This window comes from Haemaphysalis longicornis, unplaced genomic scaffold (assembly GCF_048455015.1).
Source record: "Haemaphysalis longicornis isolate Haplotype H1 unplaced genomic scaffold, Haemaphysalis longicornis Haplotype H1 scaffold_1, whole genome shotgun sequence".
NCBI lineage: Eukaryota > Metazoa > Arthropoda > Arachnida > Ixodida > Ixodidae > Haemaphysalis > Haemaphysalis longicornis.
Window position 1 is genome coordinate 477810491 of NW_027526203.1, and position 20041 is coordinate 477830531.

General features: G+C 48.8%; 1 protein-coding gene across 4 annotated transcripts in view; it reads left to right on the forward strand.

Moving 5' to 3' along the window:
• LOC144156303 (N-acetylneuraminate (7)9-O-acetyltransferase) overlaps positions 1-20041 on the forward strand; it is an 88280-nt gene that overhangs the window by 45066 nt on the left and 23173 nt on the right. For all 4 annotated transcript variants that reach the window (XM_077688271.1, XM_077688270.1, XM_077688272.1 and 1 more), the window contains one exon: positions 2258-3085. In XM_077688271.1, coding sequence (XP_077544397.1) covers positions 2258-3085 — 828 coding nt within the window. The remainder of the gene's footprint in view (positions 1-2257; positions 3086-20041) is intronic.

The window sequence follows — 20041 nt, forward strand, 5'->3', positions numbered from 1 at the left end:
AGATAGCCGGGACCACGGTGATCCTCCCTAAGAAGCGGGTCATCTTAAAGCCAGGCGACGTATGATTGGGGTTCCACTGTAACTCTACAAAGCACTAAGAACAGAATAGCCAGTGTAACCCTAGCTTACTGCAAAATCTGGAGTCCCTTCACGGGGCTGGCCCTCCTGGTGAAAAAATGTCCCCAGGGGTCCAAACGCAGGGGGCACTTGGCAGGTTCATTCGGCCACCTGCGGGACCCCTCCACTCCCAGTGGCAGTTCTGGAAGCGGCCTCTCCCGGCCGGTCCACTGCTGTGTCCCGGGGGGCCTCGCCAGTGGCTGAGCTAAATGCCGCTGCACGGCACACTGCTCTTTCTGCCCTTTCGCTCTCTTTCTCTCCACATTTTGCTTGTGCCAATGGCCCAGTGCGTCCCGTGCTGGATTATGTCGGCATTGCAGTACCAGTACGGTGAAACCTCAGTGTAGCGAACTTCAGTGCAGTTTAACCCCTTGATAGGGGACACATACGAGGAAGCAGTTTCAGTCTCTTATATGAGAGGTCTCTTATAAACAGGGTGCCATGTTTTCACCTACTGGTCAACCCCTAGTTTAATGTGGGCACCGTATGACTAAAATAAGCTCAAAGGAGCGCTACAGCATGTTGCAAAAGGTTTATTCTAATTTGTTTGGCCCCCAGAATTTATAAAAAAGTTTTCAATCTTTGCTTGCTTCATGACTGTATTCACAGTTTTTTACAACAGCTTCTACAAGTTTTCTCTTCTTCCACTGTCTGCGGAAGACGAAGAATCGTGGATGTCGAGTTTGCAAGCCTGATGAATAGCCAGAGCGCACAGCTTCTCCCGCTGTGTGCTCTGGCTGTCCATCAGGCTTGCAGGCCTCGGCATCTGCGATGCTTCTTAATTGGGAGCTACGCGAGTGGGAGAGCCCACTGCGCACTACTGGTATTCTTAGCTGGCGCAGATGCCCGCATGCACGGTCACGCTCGTACGTATGGCCGTAAGCTTCTGTACGCTGTATTTCCATTGGCAGGGCTTCTTGTTGTCGTTTCATGGCTGACTGAACCACTGTGTGTTTGCTGAAGTTATGATAAATAGCGACTGCAGGTGTCTATCGCCCCCTTTGATTCCACGGCAGATGCACTGCACTGGTGGCACTGCATGTAAAGTTAAAATGTTTTACAAGCGAGCTTGTTGACCAATATTCAAGCATAACATGTCCTTTATAGCCGACTGTCTTCTACATCCGATGTCTGTTATAAGAGAGGCCAATTTAATGGTAAAGGTAGGGCGGCCATCCATGTGGGTGAATAGTGTCTCTTACACCCGATTGTCTCTTGCATGCATGCCTGTTATAACGGGGCTGAACTGTATAATGAGCTTTCCAATGTAAGGGTGCTACACAGAATAAGTAACTTGATGCCCATTGGAAACCATGGGTTTACATTTAATCTCAGTGTACTATAACTGTTGCTGTGATTTCAGTACCTTTTGGTGTGAAGAACATTGACCCAGGACAGTTCCTCTGACTGCGGTGGTCGAGGTGAAAGTGGCGACTCGGGACCCACTGGAATGCAGCTTTCTTTTCTCGCTGCACTCTCGTACTGAAGGGAATGCTGCCGCTCCTCTTCCCGACCGCGATGAGAGGAGGCAAAGGGTTTTTTCCTGCACAAAGCCAGAGAGACTGGTGCTAAGCCTAGAGTTCTTTCTGCGGGCTGGCCAGGCAGGCGCTGGCTTATCTGAAGGCTGTGAACCCCTGTGGGGCCCATTGAGGCTGTTGAAGCGAGCTCGCCTGCAGAAGGGCTCTGCCCATGGCCAGGAGGACGATGGGGCCGCCTGTGAAGAAGCACGGACTCGCACGACGGGCTCCTTCCTGGCACTTCGGCTGTACGCTGACTGTTGCGCCATTGCGACTGAGTTTGGGAACTCACCAGGGGACCCAGGCAATGACACTGGCACCCTGAGCAGCCTCAAAATGCTCGCTGCGCGAGATGGACTGGGCCACAAGACGAGCCTATGAACGCAGCGTGAGGCCATCTTCATTGACGAAACGTGTGCAAAGTAAGGGCAAACGTTACTTTCATACAAAACCAATGGTCGACAGGATAAGTCCTTCCAACATTGGCCATGTTTCTGCTTGCTAGGTGCACAATTTTAAGGCCAGTAATTTCAGCGTATGGTAGCGCATGAACTGCCGTTTTTCACAATGCTGTCACAGTTGCCCAATGGGGGGAGGTAGTGAGCGCGGCTGGGGCCTTGCAGGCTGTCCAGATCCTGACCAACGCATACTGCAACGACCACATGAATTACAACGACGGTACGTGCTGCAGCAGCCCCGAGCCCGTCACGTGGCTGCAGGCGGCGACCTTTGCGGCCTTTGGGGTGGCCTGGGCTCTGTGCGCGGTGCGCTGGCTGCGCCGGCGGTGGCTGGCGGGCGGCGGCGGCGGCAGCGCGGCGGGCCCCGCGGGGCCCTCGGCACTGGCGCTGGTGTCCCGGCTGGGGCTGGTGATGGGCTACTTCTTTGTGTGCGACCGCACGACCTTCTTCCTGAAGGAGAACAAGAGCTACACGCACCTGAGCTTCTTCCTGCCCGTGGGCTACCTGTTCGCCCTGGGTCTGTTCTTCACGGAGGAGGCGGGGGGCGCGGGGGTGCTGCGGCGCGAGCAGACGGACGAGTGGAAGGGCTGGATGCAGCTGGTGCTGCTGGCGTACCACGTGACGGGCGCCAGCCAGGTGCTGCCCGTGTACGTGCACGTGCGGGCGCTCGTGTCGGCCTACCTGTTCCTGGCGGGCTACGGCCACTTCTGCTACTTCTGGCGCGAGGCCGACTGGGGCCTGCTGCGGCTGGCGCGCGTGCTCTTCCGCACCAACCTGCTCGTAGTGCTGCTGTGCCTGTGCATGAACCGGCCGTACCAGTTCTACTACTTCGTGCCCCTCGTCTCCTTCTGGTTCCTGGTGCTGGCCGCCACGCTGGCCAGCCCGCCCCGAGTCGCCCAGGCCTCGGCCGAGGCCAACCCGCTGCACCACCTCTACCTGGTCGCGAAGCTGGTGGCCCTCTTCGCCCTCCTCACCGTGCTCTACTTGTCCGAGGTGGGCCCCGCTCTTTCCGTGCCAAGGTCTGTGGGACCACGGGCCCCTGCGGTCCCCCAGATTGCATGCTGCACAAGATTCCGCGACCGTCTGTGCTGGAGTGGCGCGGCAACAAAGGCGCAGGGGAACCGGGTCGTTCTTTCTGTTCTCGTGCTGTGGTTCTTTCCGGGTGGGCCCTCTGTCGGGGCCAGGATGGGCTTGGTCGGGTGTTGTTTGCTACCACAGTGACCAGAGAGTCGGTAGGAATCTCTGGCAAGCTGGCATGGCCCTTGGGTCCACACAGGTGCTGTGTTGTTTTCTCCTCGAACCAGTTGGAATAAATCCGACATTCCAGGTTTGTTCGACAGAAACCGGGCCGTGTATTTCTTGCACGAGTTGGGCGGATAAAGAGCGCTTTTGACTCTTTCAGATTCAGAACATGGGTGACACCTGTCTGTTCTTGCCATCAAAGAGGACAACAGCCTGTTTTTCTCTGTTGTCGTGGACAGGCAGGTTGTTGGCACTTCCACGCTGACTCCTTTGTTTTTTGCTTGCACGCTACATGTCCAAAAAGAACCTGTCCAGGAAAACGGTGTGCCTCAGGGCGGTGTTCTGAGCTGCACATTATTTATAGCCAAGACGAGCTCACTTGGAGACACATTTCCACCATCAATGTCTTATTAAATTTACTTCTACGGCATTCAAACGTATTGTAAGTCTTGTAACCTGTCAGTTTGTGAATGCCAAATCCACCTAATTACCTCTGCCTCATGGTTGGGATCTGGTATCACTACTTGGCCTAAGTTGATATATTCGCTTACCACTTCCGCTGCCTCGCCACCTGTCTCAAACTGCCAAGCTTTAGTTTTCTGCATATTCATTTTTGGCAGCCCACGGTTCTACTGTTTGTCCAGTGCGGTAAGCATGCTTTGCAATTCGTCCCCCGAGTTACTTAGCCAGGCAACGTCATCAGCAAATATGAGGTTGCTGCGGTATTCTCCATTAACCCTTACTCCCACCTGCTCCCAATCCAACGTTCTGAATACTTCTTGTAAACATGCTGTGAATAACATTGGAGAGATTGTATCTCCTTGTCTGACGCCCTTCCTTATAGGGATTTTACTGCTCTCCTTGTGTAGAATGATGGCAGCTCTGGACCCATCGTAGATATCCTCTAGTATTTTTACATAATGCTCGTCTACACCCAGATTCCGCAATTCCTGCATGACTCATGAGATTTAGGCAGAGTCAAATGCTTTCTCATTATCTATGAAGGCTATATGGGTTGAGTATACTCCGTGCATTTCTCTATCACCTGATTGATCGTGTGAATATGGTCCATTGTTGAATAGCCTGTCAAAACCCTGCTTGTTCCTTAGGTTGACTGAAATCTAAGGTGGCAGAAATTCTTTTAGCCAGTGATTCTCAAATGGGGGTCCGCGGACCCCTGGGGGTCCGCGAGAGCATTTGAGGGGTCCGCGAAGCCTAAGTCAAAGCTTTTACTCCCGCCATTCTTTTCTCGATTTTGCCAGCACTTTCTTGCAATGCAAAAAATGTAGCTTTGTCGCATTACATGTACGTTTAGTTTCTCCGCGTAGCCCTATTTTAACATCTGCTTTTTGCACGACACCCCAGCTATGAGAAGGAAAAAAGCAGACACAGAAGAGGCAACATATAGGTGTTTAGAAGAATTTTAGATTCAAACCAGATTGTTTAACATGGTGCGCATCGTCATTAGCATCAACCATAAAAGGCGGTCATCGAATAAGTGTGTGGGCTACGTAAGCTGCAAATAGAAATTGTTTGGCATTATGACACCAAACAACATATGCTCCATCGTGGGGTCCCCCATCACTTTCGCAAGCCCAAAAGGGGTCCCCGGGGCAGTCACGGCTGAGAACCACTGCTTTTAGCGATTACCTTGGTAAGTGCCTTGTAGATGACTGACAGTAAGCTGATCGGCCTGCAATTTTTAAAGTACTTGATATCGCCTTTCTTATGAATAGGATGATTATTCGCATTCGTCCAAGATTCTGGCACTCTCGCAGCCATTGGGCATTGCGCATTCAGGTTTGCTAGTTTTTCTAGTACAATTTGCCCGCCATCCTTTAAGAGAGCTGCTGTTATTTGATCCTTACCAGGTGCTTAGAAGGATTAGAATGGAATGTAGTGCATTCGGCAGGCATTCTCAACTAATGAATGGCAGCCTACCATTGTCCCTGAAGAGGAAAGTGTATAACAGCTGCTTCTTACCAGTACTCACCAACGGGGCAGAAACTTGGAGGCTCACTAAAAGGGTTCAACTTAAATTGTGGACGACTCAGCGAGCAATGGAACGCAAGATGATAGGTGTAACATAGGACAGTTGCAAGTTGGGCGAGTTGGTAGGTGTTCATGACTAATCACAGCGCGAAAGATGGGACAGACGGAAGAATAACCACAGGACAGGTGCCGACTCTCAACCGAATTTATTGAAAACCTGCCACGAACATTTATACCGAAGGTAAACAACGCCACATGTGTCAAAGTTGCATACAAAAACAGAAAGAACAGAAAAAAATGGGTGGAGAATGGCTTATTTGTCGTTATCCATGAACTGAACCTCTTTATCAGTGAGCACCACTGAAGGGTGGCTCCTGCACGTTTCGCCCCTCTCTCTGATGTGATAGGCTTCGCCATCTCTCGGTGCGACTGCTTCGGGGGCTGGTAACAGTATCAGTTTGCTCAAACAGCGGGTGGCAGCTGCACAACTCCAGAGCACTCCTTGAGGGTAACCTGCCGACTCTAGCCTCTTTAACTGGCCTTGGAAGCTCTCATCCTCGGTATGGTTGCAGGAGTGGGTTGAGGCTGAACGCAGCACAGAAAAACACGCTCCAATCTTCACTAATTGAGAATGCCCTGAGCCAAAACTTAAGAGGGGTTTCTCAGAGCGGGGCGAGTACATCCAAAAGACAGGGCCTGCCTCAAATCTTAAACGGAGGTCCAGGAACTGCAGCTCTTGTTTGTTTTTTTGGGGTGGGGGGGGGGGGGGGCTCGATCGTAAACTTCAAAGCGAAACCACTTTCACGGAACACTTTCAGAAGATCAATGGCCTTGTGGGGTAATTTATCATAGTTCACAAAGGCTAGGTAATCATCCACATATCTAGAAATGCTACTTGCCAGACCCAAATGCTACTTGTCAAATGTTACTGGTTTTTTTCCGCCCCACGTAAACTGGAGGGAATGTGCACTGCCGTACAAAAGAGTTGGAGGGAAGGGCAGCAAAATCGGGGTGTGGCAAGAAAGCACGAGCACGGATGTGTGGACTGCCAAACCGGTGTCGTGTACCAAGTCCCTCTTTCGTGTGGTGCGTCATACAGAGGGCAGACTGGCAGGTGTGCGAATGTTAGGTTGCGAGAGCATGCGCTGTCCTTCGACAAATGTCCGCGACTGCATCTGCCCTCACACTGCCACACGTGTGGCTGCCTCGCTGTGTTTGAGGAAACTGATATTGTTACCAAGCACCCAAAGCAGTTGCACCGAGAGCAGGGGTGAGACAGCTGCGCATATTGCGCAGTTTTGATACAAATTTGTTTTCCTGCGCCAGGCTGCTCCAAAAGCATGAAAATCGCAAAAATTGCGCCAAACTGCTCCAAAACAGTCTGAGAGCCAAGGATTTTAACGCTCCCGTCAGTCTCAGTGGGGAAAAATGCTTACTGACGGCATAATTTTTCAGCACCCCCAAGGTGATGCTGTTTGTAAAGGTTTGGTTGATTGATCATTCAATAAAACACCGCATGAAACTGCCTCAGAGATAGTTTTTTTTTTTTTTTTTTTTTTTCGAAAGTCGCGTCAGGTTGCACATGTTACATTCTGCGAGTTTTAAAGTTTCCCTATCGAAAACCATTCCAAAGTCCTGTAGAAAAAATGCTTATGCGTACTGAGGCGACAAACTACTTGTGCAAGTTGACGAAAAAACGGCAATTTTGGGAGCGCCTTATCTCCGGAACGGCATCAGCGTTCAGCGGGCGCCGCCATCTTGGTGTTGTGAAGACTGGAAAACATGGCCGCCGGGCGAAGCAGTTGCTCAGGCTGAGTGCTCTTCGCCGATTTGTACCGTGGTTTTGGTTATGGGGGTGGCTGGGTTCACATTTAGTCGTTTGATCTGTTGCGGGAAGCTGCGCGACTCGAAAGACGGGAGGTCATCAAAAACAACGTGGTGCCGGCGAATCCGCCGTGTTTCGGCGTTGAGTGTGAGGCGCGGTGCGTGCTTGAAGTGAAATTTCGCACTCGTTGCGGTGTTATAAAACGCTGATTTATTGCTGCCTCTGACAACAAGCTTGCGAGCGGCGGGAATGGGACGATAGACGATGCAGAAGTGGCGGCGCAGGCTACATCGCCGCAAAATATTCAAGCAGTGTCTGAGGACGGGCTATTATTGCACGCTAGTAATAATGGTTCATCTATCTGAAGTGAAATTTGGAGCCAAGGGGTAGGTGGCTGAACATACCAAAGTTATTCGAATTACGATCGTAGTGAACGTGTACCTTGGGGATTGAAATGGGGAGGGGGGAGGGGGGGTGCGACGACTGTCACCTCGCTTTGCGCAACTTTTGCCGTGGCTCTACACTTGTGCGTAAAGGCTCCGGACAGCGAAGTTTGCCGCGCGAGCGCAGCGCCAGGCGCGACAGACACGTGCAACTCTGGGTCGGTCCCGCCGCGCCGACCGCCTTCAGCGCCAGTGAACGCAACTTTGAAAAAAACGTTTGTTATAACGTTATTTGCGCGTATATATACTACATAGTGCAACAAAGTCGTGCAAAATGTTATATAGTCGCGGGAAGCCTCCCAATAAAACGGGGCACTGATAAAATGCTGTCGCCTCGCTGCCGAGCCGCAGGCTAGCACAACTGGGAAGCATGCGTTCAAGGCTTTGCATTCTCCCGCGGATTCTTCTTCTCTGTTTTTTTTTTTTTCTCGCAGATACCGAGCATGGTTACTGAATCTTGAAAGGCCCGCATTAAGCGAGCGGATTACATGCTGCCGTGGAGTACGATCAGCTTGTTAGTAGGCTGGTTAGCAGGTGGTCAATACACTTAAGTGCACTCTAAATTTGGTAACAAAGAGGGCCCCCAAGCACAGTTATAGGATCGTAGTTTTATCACCCAGTGGTTCTACTCTGCTTCATCTAATATTCCACATACTTATACCGCAGAATTATATACATATAACCACATATGGGGCGCGGACACTTATAGGCGTTAATGTTCCCAAATGTATCGCGACCTTTTGGATAGCATAAAATAACCGCCTGTTCGTGCAAAAGAAACAATGAAATTGTTGTCTAAGCCACTGAAAAGCAAAGAAAAATAGAGCTAAGATGTGCCGAAATAAAAGTTGGAACAGTATGTACACAGGAAAAAAAATTTCACCTTCGGGAAGGAGGAGGAGGAGGACAAGCTTTATTTATCCCATCCGTCGTTATTGCAGTCACTCTGGACCAGTGAGGGGTGTACTCAGGGAACTAAATTTTTCTCCCGTGACTTTTGTTGTAAAGGTGTTGACGGAAAAAAAGCGCTACTATTCCTTCCTAACGGAGGTCTCCTGCCGAACCCGTTGGCGTGGAGAGAAAAAAATACCCAAATATGAATATTCCGCAATTTATTCCGATACGCCTATTAGATGTTCTGCTTACATCTCCCCCTTCCCATCCCTGCCCAAAGGAATTTCTTGTGATAGCCTTCTCGTGAAGAATTTCTTTTTTGTGGGCGTGTTTACATGTATGCAACTAGCGTACTGAACTGGAAGCCCAAAAGTTTCTCGGCGAAGCGGGCACTTATTAACGCCCGCAGTTTCGCTATACCCCAACAAACGTGAATTTCATACTGTTACATGTATGGAGCATCACATTCGGATCAAAGACCTATAACTCCCATAGTTCTGCAGTCGCATGCAAGTGCACTCACATGGATGGAATACCCCGCGCGAAAACATCGCGCAGCGTCTAATATATTTGCAGACAAAGCCTCCTCTTTTGTGAATTAAACAATATAAATTACGTTTACTTTCGAAGCGAAACATGCTGATCTTTAGAAAGGTTTGCCCCGCAGGCAGGCTGTACAAGCGTTTCTCTTCTGGGCATCACTCCTATGCGGCCTTTATATGCCTTCCTATACGCGAGTTCAACCGAATAAATCCTTCTCCATTCACATGCAGTATGTGGCAGGATTACTTTACAATCTCTTACTTCGTTTTAAGCCCAAAAGGGGCGACTAATATGCTAAATTCGCGCTGCAAAAAGAAGAGCGCCCCCGAGCTAGCAGCGTACCGGCTTGCGGGGACCGACCCAGTGTTGCGCATATCTGCCGAAGGGGGCGCTGGGTGTCGCGGGTTCCTTGTCGCCCTCTGGGCGCTGTCCGGAGCCTAAAGCCGGGTCTGGGATTGCAAAAATAATAATTTAGGCATTCACATGATAATAAAAATGCCTTGGAGTTGCCTAGTTTTTCAATTCGATATTCTCAACGGCGCTCCACGCTATCTATGCATAGAGCCTAGAAATTTAAAAATGGTTTGTAAAAATGTCATACCAATTGTGATACTCTGATAGAAAACTTTATTGATAGCTGTTTCAGAGTTATGTACGTTCAAAACCAATTAAAAAGTGCACTTCCCTCCCCCCCCCTACCCTGATTTGCCAGAAATTTGTTTTTTTAGGCTCCTAAGGTGACATAATAAATGTCGTTCTTCTGCTCCAAATCAAGGTTCTCCTGCTCCAAAATCGAGATTTTGCTGCTCCGAAAACTGCTCCCAAATCTGGTTCAGCTGTCTCACCCCTGCGAGAGATAGTGAAGCCTATCACATCAGCAAGAGGGGTGAAACGTGCGAGAGCCACCCTTCAGCGGTGCTTACTGATAAAGAGGTTCAGTTCATGGATAACGACAAATAAGCCATTCTCCACCCATTTTTTTAGATGCGACGCTCAGAGCATCTCTTGTTGGCGGCCCTGTCCTTCCTGCGTGCGTCCGTTGTTGTCCGCAGCCACTCTCCCCATCTCCTCTCCGATAGCGAACACTCTCTCGCGAGGGGCATTGGATTGGATTTTTTGTATGCAACTTTGACACGTGTGGCATTGTTTACCTTCGGTATAAATGCTTGTGGCGGGTTTTCAATAAAGTCAGTTGAGAGTCGGCGCCTGTCCTGTGGTTATTCTTCTGTCTGTCCCGTCTTTCGCGCTGTGATTAGTCATGGATAGGTGTAACATTAAGGGACAAAAAGAGAGTGGAGTGGGTCAGGGAACAAATGCGTGTTAAGGACATATTAGTTGACATTAAGAAGTAAATGGGCGTGGGCAGGGCATGTAATGCGAAGGCAAGGTAACCGTTGCTCATTAAGGGTAACAGAGTGGGTCCTTAGAGAAGACAAGTGTGGCAGGGGGTGGCAGAAAGGTAGGTGGGCAGATGAGATCAAGAAGTTTGCGAGGAAAAATGGGTCGCAGTTAGCACAGGACTGGGATAATTGGAGAATAATGGGAGAGGCCTTTGCCCTGCAGTGGGTGTAGACAGACTGGTGATGATCCATGACGCAAGGCAAGAATTCAAGCTCTTTGAACTGCATATGGGAAATGGCCTGACGTTAGGTACGCAGGCGCATCACTATACACCAGTGGATCAGCCCACGCCATCAGCATAGTGAATAATCAGGGACTGGAGCTGGCTTCAGCTTCTATACCTACCAAGGACATCAACACCGCCGAAGAAGCAGCCATTGCCCTGGACGCTACCACTGGCAAAGAACATGTCGCTATCATATCAGACTCCCAGACAGCGTGTCAAAACTTCCAAATTGGACATACTTCATCAAGAGGTCGCGGGTTCGATTCCCGGCTGCGGCGGTCGCTTTTCTGATGGAGGCGAAAAGCAAAAATGTCCGTGTGTTCGAGATTTCGGCGCACGTTAAAGATCCCCAGGGGGTCAAAATTAATCCGGAGCCCTCCACTACGGCACGCCTCATCGCCTGCGTTGCGTCAGCGCGTTAAACCCTACAATCAATCAAGATCAAGAGATAATTACAATCTGCCTAGACGCGCATAGCTATTGCGTCTAGACACGTTGGTGCGTCTAACAGTGCCATACCAACATAATATAAATAGCGATGTGCAAGTTCATATGGATGCACAATAAACATTTAAACGCTCTCATGAAGGCACATTTCACTTTTGTGTTTTACTGATTTCTATGAAAGAGGCATCAACCACTTTTTTTTTTCTTGTTGTATAATTGTCATCATGCTGTCTTTATGTTCTCACGGTTATACTTTTCCCTGATCCTGTGTATGTTCTTGTTCTTCCTTCAATCATGTACAGTTCTTTTTCTTGTTTATTGTTCTTTGCTTGTTTAATGTGTTATTGTGCGGGATCCACACCCTGTCCAAGACCCCCTTATGTAATGCCCTCGGGCCTTTAATGGTCAGTAAATGAAATGAAATGAAAAATAGCATTAAAAACGCGCAACCCAGTGCTGCACTTAGGGCTTGACCTTGCGCATAACGCTTTATGTACTAGACCGGTCCAAAACCTCTGTCGAATGTGACAATTGAACCTAGAGCACCAGCGAACGTATGTTTACCTGTTATACACTTTTAAAATTTCAGCAAGGCTGGTTATCATCATCAACAGCCTGCTTAGGTCCAGTGCTGAACGAAGGCCTCTCCCATTGACATCCAACTGCCCCTGTCCTGCGCTGCCCGAGTCTCTTCTTTTCCTCTGAATTTTCTGATTTCATCTCCATCGAGCTACTAGGCTTCCCCTTCTTGTTGACCTGTCTTTCAGTATCCCTGGCAGTCCACCGGTTGCCATTTCATCTCGCCACATGGCCACACCAAGTCCATTTCGTTTTCTTTATTTGAACTATAACATCGTCTACTCGATTTTGTTCCGTGAACTAGGATTTAATTTCCTGACTGTAAGTGCTGCTCCTATCATTCTTCATTCCATGGCTCGTGAACTCTTTCGTGACGATGGAAAAACGGCCGATTTTGAGTGCTGCCAGAAAATGTTTTTTTTTTTTTTTTGAGCTACTGGACACACGTAGCATTGCTATGCATAAAATTGTAGTGTATAGATTTCTCTTTCAAACACATAACTGCAGTTTTGTAAAAGGTGTAATTTTTGGCAGTTTATTGGGCAACGAAGCAAAAAAAAAAATGCAGAGAAAAAGTATACACAAAACACAAATAGGCAATTTTACTGAGACTAAAAATTATTTTCGAAATTCTAAGGTACACAAAATGTTTCTGCGTTCCCATCCCAAGCTATGATTCAATCTGTGCATGAATGCTGTACACCAGGTTCTGGATTTTTGCGGGCCCACCGAACCTAGTGGCCCTGGCAGTTGCGCCACTCCGCAAAGCCACTCGAGAGTAGGTCAGTCTCTCTAAAATATGCATCCAAGCAGACCTGTTTGTGTTCTGACACCAAATAATTATCACTTCAGTGGTAAAAAGCAAGAAAAAAAAAAGCGCTGTTGAGGAGCAGCTTGCGTCGCTCCGGAGTGTTAATTTTGCACCAGCACCAGGCTGTCTTGAGGGTGATAACGCAATAGGGCGCACTGCATTTGGCAAAATATCCCCACCGCACGTTGTCCAGATGCTACACATGAAAGTAATACCACAGTCGTCAGATATTAAGCACGTTTTGTTTGTAAATACAGCACGAAGTCAAAAACGAACATTTCCTGGCAGCACCTGTCGAAGTGTGAGGCTGTTGAATGCGGAGTCTTCATCAGAACTAAAATCTTAAGAATCCACATCGTTGCTGGAGTCATCGCTGCGGCTGGGGTAAAAAGAATCGGCAGCAGCAGTGGCCAAAGTCCCTCAAACCGCTGTCTGCCTTTGCCGAGCGCGCAGTAAAACAGGACGCCATTTTCACCCAGCTCACCACTACCTTGGGTTCCAATTTCATTGTTGACGTCGTCTACCTACGTGAAATGTAAACAAACTGCAATGTAACTGAAGAAGGGGTTCGCAATGAACACGCTAGATGGTGTGAATTGTCTGAATAGCGCGGTTTTTACTTTTTGTGGGAGGTTTGAAAATCGTTGTTCACTCGTGAACGATGGCCTATGGCAGGGTCACGAAAGAGCTAAGCCGACACCAGTTTTCTTTCGAGTTGTTTAGTCAGGCGCCAAGTTTCTGCTCCATGTGTCATCACCAGCAGGATGCACTGGTTGTGTATCCTCCTTTTGGGGGGACAGAAGTGGCCGACTTTTCACTATTTGGGAGTGCTTGCCGACGGCACCCCAGCCCGTGTCTACTCTGTGCTGTATTTCTCTGTCGTGGTTGGGGTCCGCACTGTGTAGTCCTCTGCTTATTCTAGCGTTTTGTTACATGTGCTGAAGGGGGCGCTTTCGGCATTTCTTTTTCATCATCACTTTAGATTTATTTGTGTTTATCTTTAGTACCACTGCTTCAAGAAAAAGAGCACTACAAACCACGACAGAAAAAAAAAAAAAACAAAGGAGGACGAGACGATGCGCTACTAACGACTGATTTATTGCAAGGAAAGACAGGGGTATAAGTAGCTTGTCTACAAACACACATACGCACACACACACACACACACCAAAAAAATAAAATCTAAAAAGATACGATAAAAACAAAGTAGCAACTGCTGAAGACAACAATCACATCTTTTTATTACATGTTGTCAAGGGTCCGGTACTCGTTTGAAAACAGTGCAAGCGACGCTTCACTGACACAGCCTGCGCTGTTTTTTCGGGACAGAATGCGCCTGACGCAGCTCTCGTGCCATGGTGTCACGACTCTTTCCGATAATTATTGTCTCGGTCGGTCGCAGATTGCCTCCATTGCCACACTCATGGCAGTGATGGGGCAAATGCGACCCGGTGCCATTCTTCATGGAAAGATCACGTTCCCTGAGGTGGTCATTTACGAATCAGCCGGTTTGTCCAATTTACACCTTAGCGCAAGTGAGCGGAATTTGGTAAATGACGCCAACTTGGCAGTCCACGTACTGCGCACCGTGCTTCTTTTCGCAACATGTCTTCCTTTCCCTGCAAGTTGGCGAGCCTGTGTAAGCCCATCAACGGGCATGAGATTTCGGCGCATGTTACAGATCCCCAGGTGGTCCAAAAAAAACCGGAGCCCTCCACTATGGCGCGCCTCATCACCTGTGTTGCGTCGCTGTGTTAAATTCTGCAATCAATCAATCGGTTTTTTTTGTAGAAAAGTGTGGTGAAAAATTAACAGAGAACCAAAGGGCACATTTTCCAAAGATGACTGATTAATTCTCTGTGATGGCGATATCAATGTTCCAGAGTCAATTGAAACGAGAAATGAGATAAATAAGTGTAACGTCTGTCATGGTCACTTGTAGCTTGAGCATGCATAATAAGGTACATTTGCCTGCGTGTAAACAGCTGCCACATCTCAGTATGCATGTACTTGGGGCGACAAACAATTGGAATCGAACATGAAAATGAGCTAATGCCCACAGAGAAAATGCTGCTTACCGAAAAATATGCAAATGTTCAAACGCTGTAAGCAAAGCGTTATGCTTTCTATTGTGTGGGAATTGTGGAAACCGGCGATCCCAGCTCGGTACGCGGTTAACAGGCGCCTTCGGCGCTTTGAGACAGCCGTGTGGCTGTTGGCCGCACAGGCCTTCGACAGCAGCAGCGGTGACGGCAGTGCTTGCTTGCGTCCCGTGGTATGGCGCCACAGCTTCGGCGTGCCTGGGAGCGGGGAGCGAGGACATCACTGGTGTGTGGTGGCGTGGCAGCCCGGCTCCTTCCCTTCCAGCCTGGAGTGGCCATTGTCCACTGGTAGTGCCGGAAGTGAACGACTCCTGCCGCTCAAGCCATGCGGGACGTGGCGACAATGCAGAAGACTGGAGTGCCAGGGTGGTTTTCGGAACAGACACCCTGGGAGGTTGACGTCGGTTGGCTTTGCGTCTTGCCTGCCTCCCACGCCAGCGCCGTGGCAGCCGCGTGGGGAGGATCGTCCGAGTCAGACCCGCACCACGTTTTGCACCCCTAACGTGGAACCTGAACTGCAAGATACAAAGCAACGCCAACGAGTGGAGCGACTGGAGGAGACTGGAGGCACGTAGGCCTACTTTCAACGTGGCAGCGAGTCATCTCCCTCACCCCGCTGGCGGCCCAGGCCTCCCAGGCACCGTCCTGAGGTGCGGTGGACTCTGCCTACATGGATGCAGCGGTGGGGAGTAGTACGCAAACACACACACAAAAGCCGTCACTCGAGGCGCAGCGGTGGCTGGGGCAACGTCGTCGAAGGACGTTGAAGGTGGCGCGATGAGTGACAAAATCGTCTCCACGCTAGTGGGTGCGTGCGTGCGTGCATCTTGTTGTCGGAAGCATGGGAAAGGTTCTGCGCGAGGTTGCATTTAAGCACTAAGAGCTTAGTGCGGCTCGGAAGGGGGCTCGTTTTGTCGTGAGGTGACTGCCAGTCTTTGTAAGGGCCGGACCTCGGGCAACTATCACAGGAGAGCTGCGGCCGTATGCCACTGGTAACGGGGTGGACGCTGGGTTTACTGCCGCCTGTATTGCTGCGACCAGGGATGTGTGTATGGGTGAGCGTGACTGGGAGTGTGCATGCACGTGCCGGCTAGCTGCTCCGATTGCAGCGGGCCCTGGGTCGGTGTTTCAGAGTGGGCGCATGTTGCTCACAGGGTGCATGTTATGCGTTGCGTCGGCGCAATCAATGTAATCAAGGATTGTGGGATCCCGACTTGGCACGCGATTAGCAGGCGAGGTGGCTCGGGCACTTCGAGACAGCGGCGCAACTCTTGGCCGCGCATGCCTGGGACAGCGCTTGCGTCTCGTGAGATGGCACCACCGCCTCAAGGGATGTGCTGGCGGGGAGCAGGGACTTGGGCGGCGGCGCTCGGTGCAGAGCGAGCGGTGCTTGTGCCCAGCGAGGACATCACTGGCGTGCGGCAGCGTGGCAACCTGGCTCCTTCCCTTCCCGCCGGGACAACGTAGAAGGCAGGAGTGCCAGGTGAAGAGTGAAGCGAGGTCTCCTCCGAGGACTGCTTGCAAGAGAAGGGGACTACTGGCAACCTCAGCACCTGTCCGATGCACTTTGTCCGTCGCCATTGGGGAAAATTTTGTGTAGAAATTGATCACCAACAAACTCGCCCAACTCTCCTAAATCATAGGGGAGAGGAGGGCACAAAAAACATTTTTCCAACAGCTCCAGGATTAATTGAGTACAACTTTGCAGCACCTGCGGCTTCCCGTGTCAAGACAAAATGCTTTCGGAATATACTGACTTGTATCTTGAACCTGCATGATCAATTGCTATGTTTGCTGCTGGGAGGCAAGGATAGAGACAGACTATCTGCTACTTGCACATATGGGATAGATTAATGTAGTCGCAGTATTGTATATGTAATAGGTAGAGTTCTTTTTTTTTAAGAACTTTTGTTTTGTGCCAGGGCTAGCTTATAGCCCATGCTACGGTCCAGTGGTGTTCTGATCCCGACTAGAATTGCAGTGGCATCAACAGAGACTACAGGATTGTACGGCACAAAAGACAAGGACAGAAGGAAAGCTGCAAGGCACGTGCCGACGACTTCAACTGCAGTTCATTGACGAAATCGCCTGAAATATATACATGCAACACAGATAGTTTGCACAATATCGCTCTTTTCTCTTCTTGACACTCCGGTTCTCCTTTTGCTCTTTCAGTGATGTGCACTGGCAATCCTGTCGATGTATGTGTCACCAAATGGTCACCAAATACATCACCAACTGTATCACCAAATGGTGTAGGCAGCGTGTGTAGACAGCGCAGTCTGAGAGTAGGGGCAAGGGGGGGCTGCAGGGAAAGCAGGGCCAAACCTGCCAACGCATCTTCCCGAGAGCAACGGCGACAGAAGTTGCCTTTGCCATGGTTCAGGCAGCCACCAAAAAAGCGCCCTCGGGCATCGCAGGAGGAAGGGAAGGGACCCGGCACTGTTCGCTTGCAAAACCCGTGTTGGTCGCTTTCTGAATCAGTGGCGAGGAGAAATCTGAAGATGGCGGCCGGGGAGCACGGGAACTCTGGCCCGTCGGTCTGTGTGTGCCTGTCCCTCGATTCAGGGGCCGAGGCACAGCTGCGAGAGTTGCGGAACATGGGAAGAACATTTCGAGACTGGTAGTAAATCTGGTAGCAGTGTTCATGCTTGTGAACATTGTTGTGCAGAAAGAAGACATTGGGCATATTTGAGGCAAAACATCAATACATAAGTGGCATTTGCAGTGTCCTTTAACTCTTGCGGCGGAAAAACGGCCAATTTTGAGTGCTTCCACAAAACTATTTTTTTCTCTTGAGCTAGGGGACACATTTAGCATTGCTATCCATGTAATTGTAGCCTATAGATTGCTCTTGCAAACACATACCAGCAGTTTTGTGAAAAGTACAATTACTTAGAGTTTATTAGTCAAATAATCAGAAAAAAAAATGCACAAAAAAGTATACACGCAATGTATATAGTCGATTGTAATGAGCCTAAAAATTATTTTAGGAATTCTAAGATATACAAACTGTTCCTACATTTCTCGGCTATGATTCAATATATATATCAATGCTGTACACCAAGTTTTGTATTTTTGTGGGCCCGTCAACCTAGCGGAACTGACGGCTGTGCCACTCCTCGAAGCCACTCGAGTGTTTCGTGCATCCAAGCACACTTTTTTGTTTTCTGACACAAAATACTTTTCACTTTAGTGGTAAAAAACCAGAAAAAAAATCCAGCACTCTTGAGAAGTGTTGCGCATCGCTCTGTAGCGATAATCTGACACGAGTGCCAGGCTATCGTAAAGGTGATAACGCGATATGACACGGCGCATTTGGCGAAATATCCCTACCATACGTTGTCCAGACCCTACACATCAATGTGTAAAGCTGTAGTCGTCAGATCAGAAGCCTGTTTTGTTTATAAATACAGCCCAAATACAGCAGACGCCGTTTTCACACAACTCGCCACTACCACGGGTTCAAATTTCACTCTTGGCGCGGTCTCTGCACGCAAAATATCAACAAAACATAATCAAATCGAGAAATGAGTTGTCAATAAATACGCCAGACGGTGTTAGTTGTCCGACAGGCGCCGTTTTTAGCTTTCGCGGGACTTCTGAAATCATCGGAACTCCGTGTACGTTGGAAGCCATTTTCACACAACTCGCCACTATCGCGGGTTCAAATTTCACTCTTGGCGCGTTCTCTGCACGTGAAATATCAACAAAACATAATAAAATCGAAAAATGAGTTGTCAATAAATAAGCCAGATGGCGTTAGTTGTCCACCAGCCGCGCAAAAAAAAAAAATAATAAAGCTTTTGCGGGACGTTTGAAATCATCGGACACCGGCTTCCGATGGCCTATGGCACCGTACTGAAAGAGTTAATTAGAAAGGTTTGATCAAACGAAGAAATATGCCCCCCCCAAAGAGTGGTCGCCCGCATTGCTCTCCCGGTGGTGTTCAGCAACAAAAGGCTTTGGTAGACGGCTCGTAGAGCAGTGCAGTGGGGTATATTTGAATGGCATTTTGTGGGAGGACCGAGATGGGAGCGGAAGAGCACGAGAGGTGAGCAGTAAAAAGCAGGGAGACGTTTATATGGCAGGGGCGGCAGACAGCATTTCCAACAAGGTGAGCAGATTTGTGGCCAATTTTTTTAGCTTTGATTCACCTGAAAACTTGAAAGGTTATTTGAATATAGGATTTTTGTTTCTTCTGGGAAAACCACTGATTTTCATTTCTTGACTTCATTAAAACAGGACCAAAAAAGCATTGAAAATGCAAAAAGTGGAAGAGGAATTTAAGATCACTTCTTTATAACTGCCACTTCACAATAAGTGGTATCTTCAGGGAAGAGGCATTTCGTGCAGTGAAAGCTCAATAATGCAGACTGCAAGGGAAAGCCGTCGCGATTCGAACTAATGAAAGTAAAGAATAACAGAACACTGCAATTCGGAGCAGCAGGGCATGTCAACACATTGGTCCTTGAAAAAATCCCCGATTGCAGACTGCCTTTAGCCTTTAAAGGGACACTGAACTGATTTTTTATTGTTGTGAGGTTGCTTGTGCAGGTTGGTCTGGAGTCTGGCTTCGTAGCGAATAATAAAAGGCGCCGGGACACTCGTGTATGCCTCGTGCTTCAAAAACACAACTTGTACAGCAAAGCTGTATGCCTCTACCCCCTAATGGTTTCATCTCCGTTGGCGAAACCGCCCAGGCGTCCTCATGCTTGGCCCCTCCCCGGGTTTCACGTCAGTGGAGATGGCCCAGGATTTTTGACTCGGAGTAGTAGACAGAGTGAAAAAACGACAAGCGCGAAAATTTCCTTTGGGTATCCAGATTAGGCAGAGCAGATACACTTATACCAGAAGAATAGGAGCGCAGGATAAGTCTTGCAGCTTTGTTCTGCGTGGCTTCGAGGGAGTTAATAAAGGTCGTTTGGTGTGGCTGCCAGGTAACAGGCATATTCTAATGTGGATCTAATTAAGGAAATGTACGCATGCAGTTTGGTATTGCTGTTAGCTTGAAAAAGGTGGCATTTAAAAAATCCAACTTTTTTGAGGGCCTTGTTAGTGATGCTTTCAATGTGAGTGCTCCAGCTCAGATTGGAAGTAAAAAAATATACCCAGATGTTTAAATGAAGAGGCTGTTTCAATTCGACCGTTGGCAACAAAATACTGATTGGACGGAGCAGCTAAGAAGGTAGGAAAAGTCACGTGTTTGGTATTTCATGCGCTAACCTCCATTGCCACCATTCTATTTTGGACAAGTCATCCTGTAGGTTAATGACGTCATCAATGTTAGTTATCTGCTTATAAAGAACACAGTCATCCGCAAAGAGGTGCAAAGGTGAGTTAATACCAGATGCTATATCATTAATATAGATTAGACAAGACATTACGCAAATATAGGCAGAAAATCAATACATAAGTGATATTTGCAGTGTTCCTTTATTAAA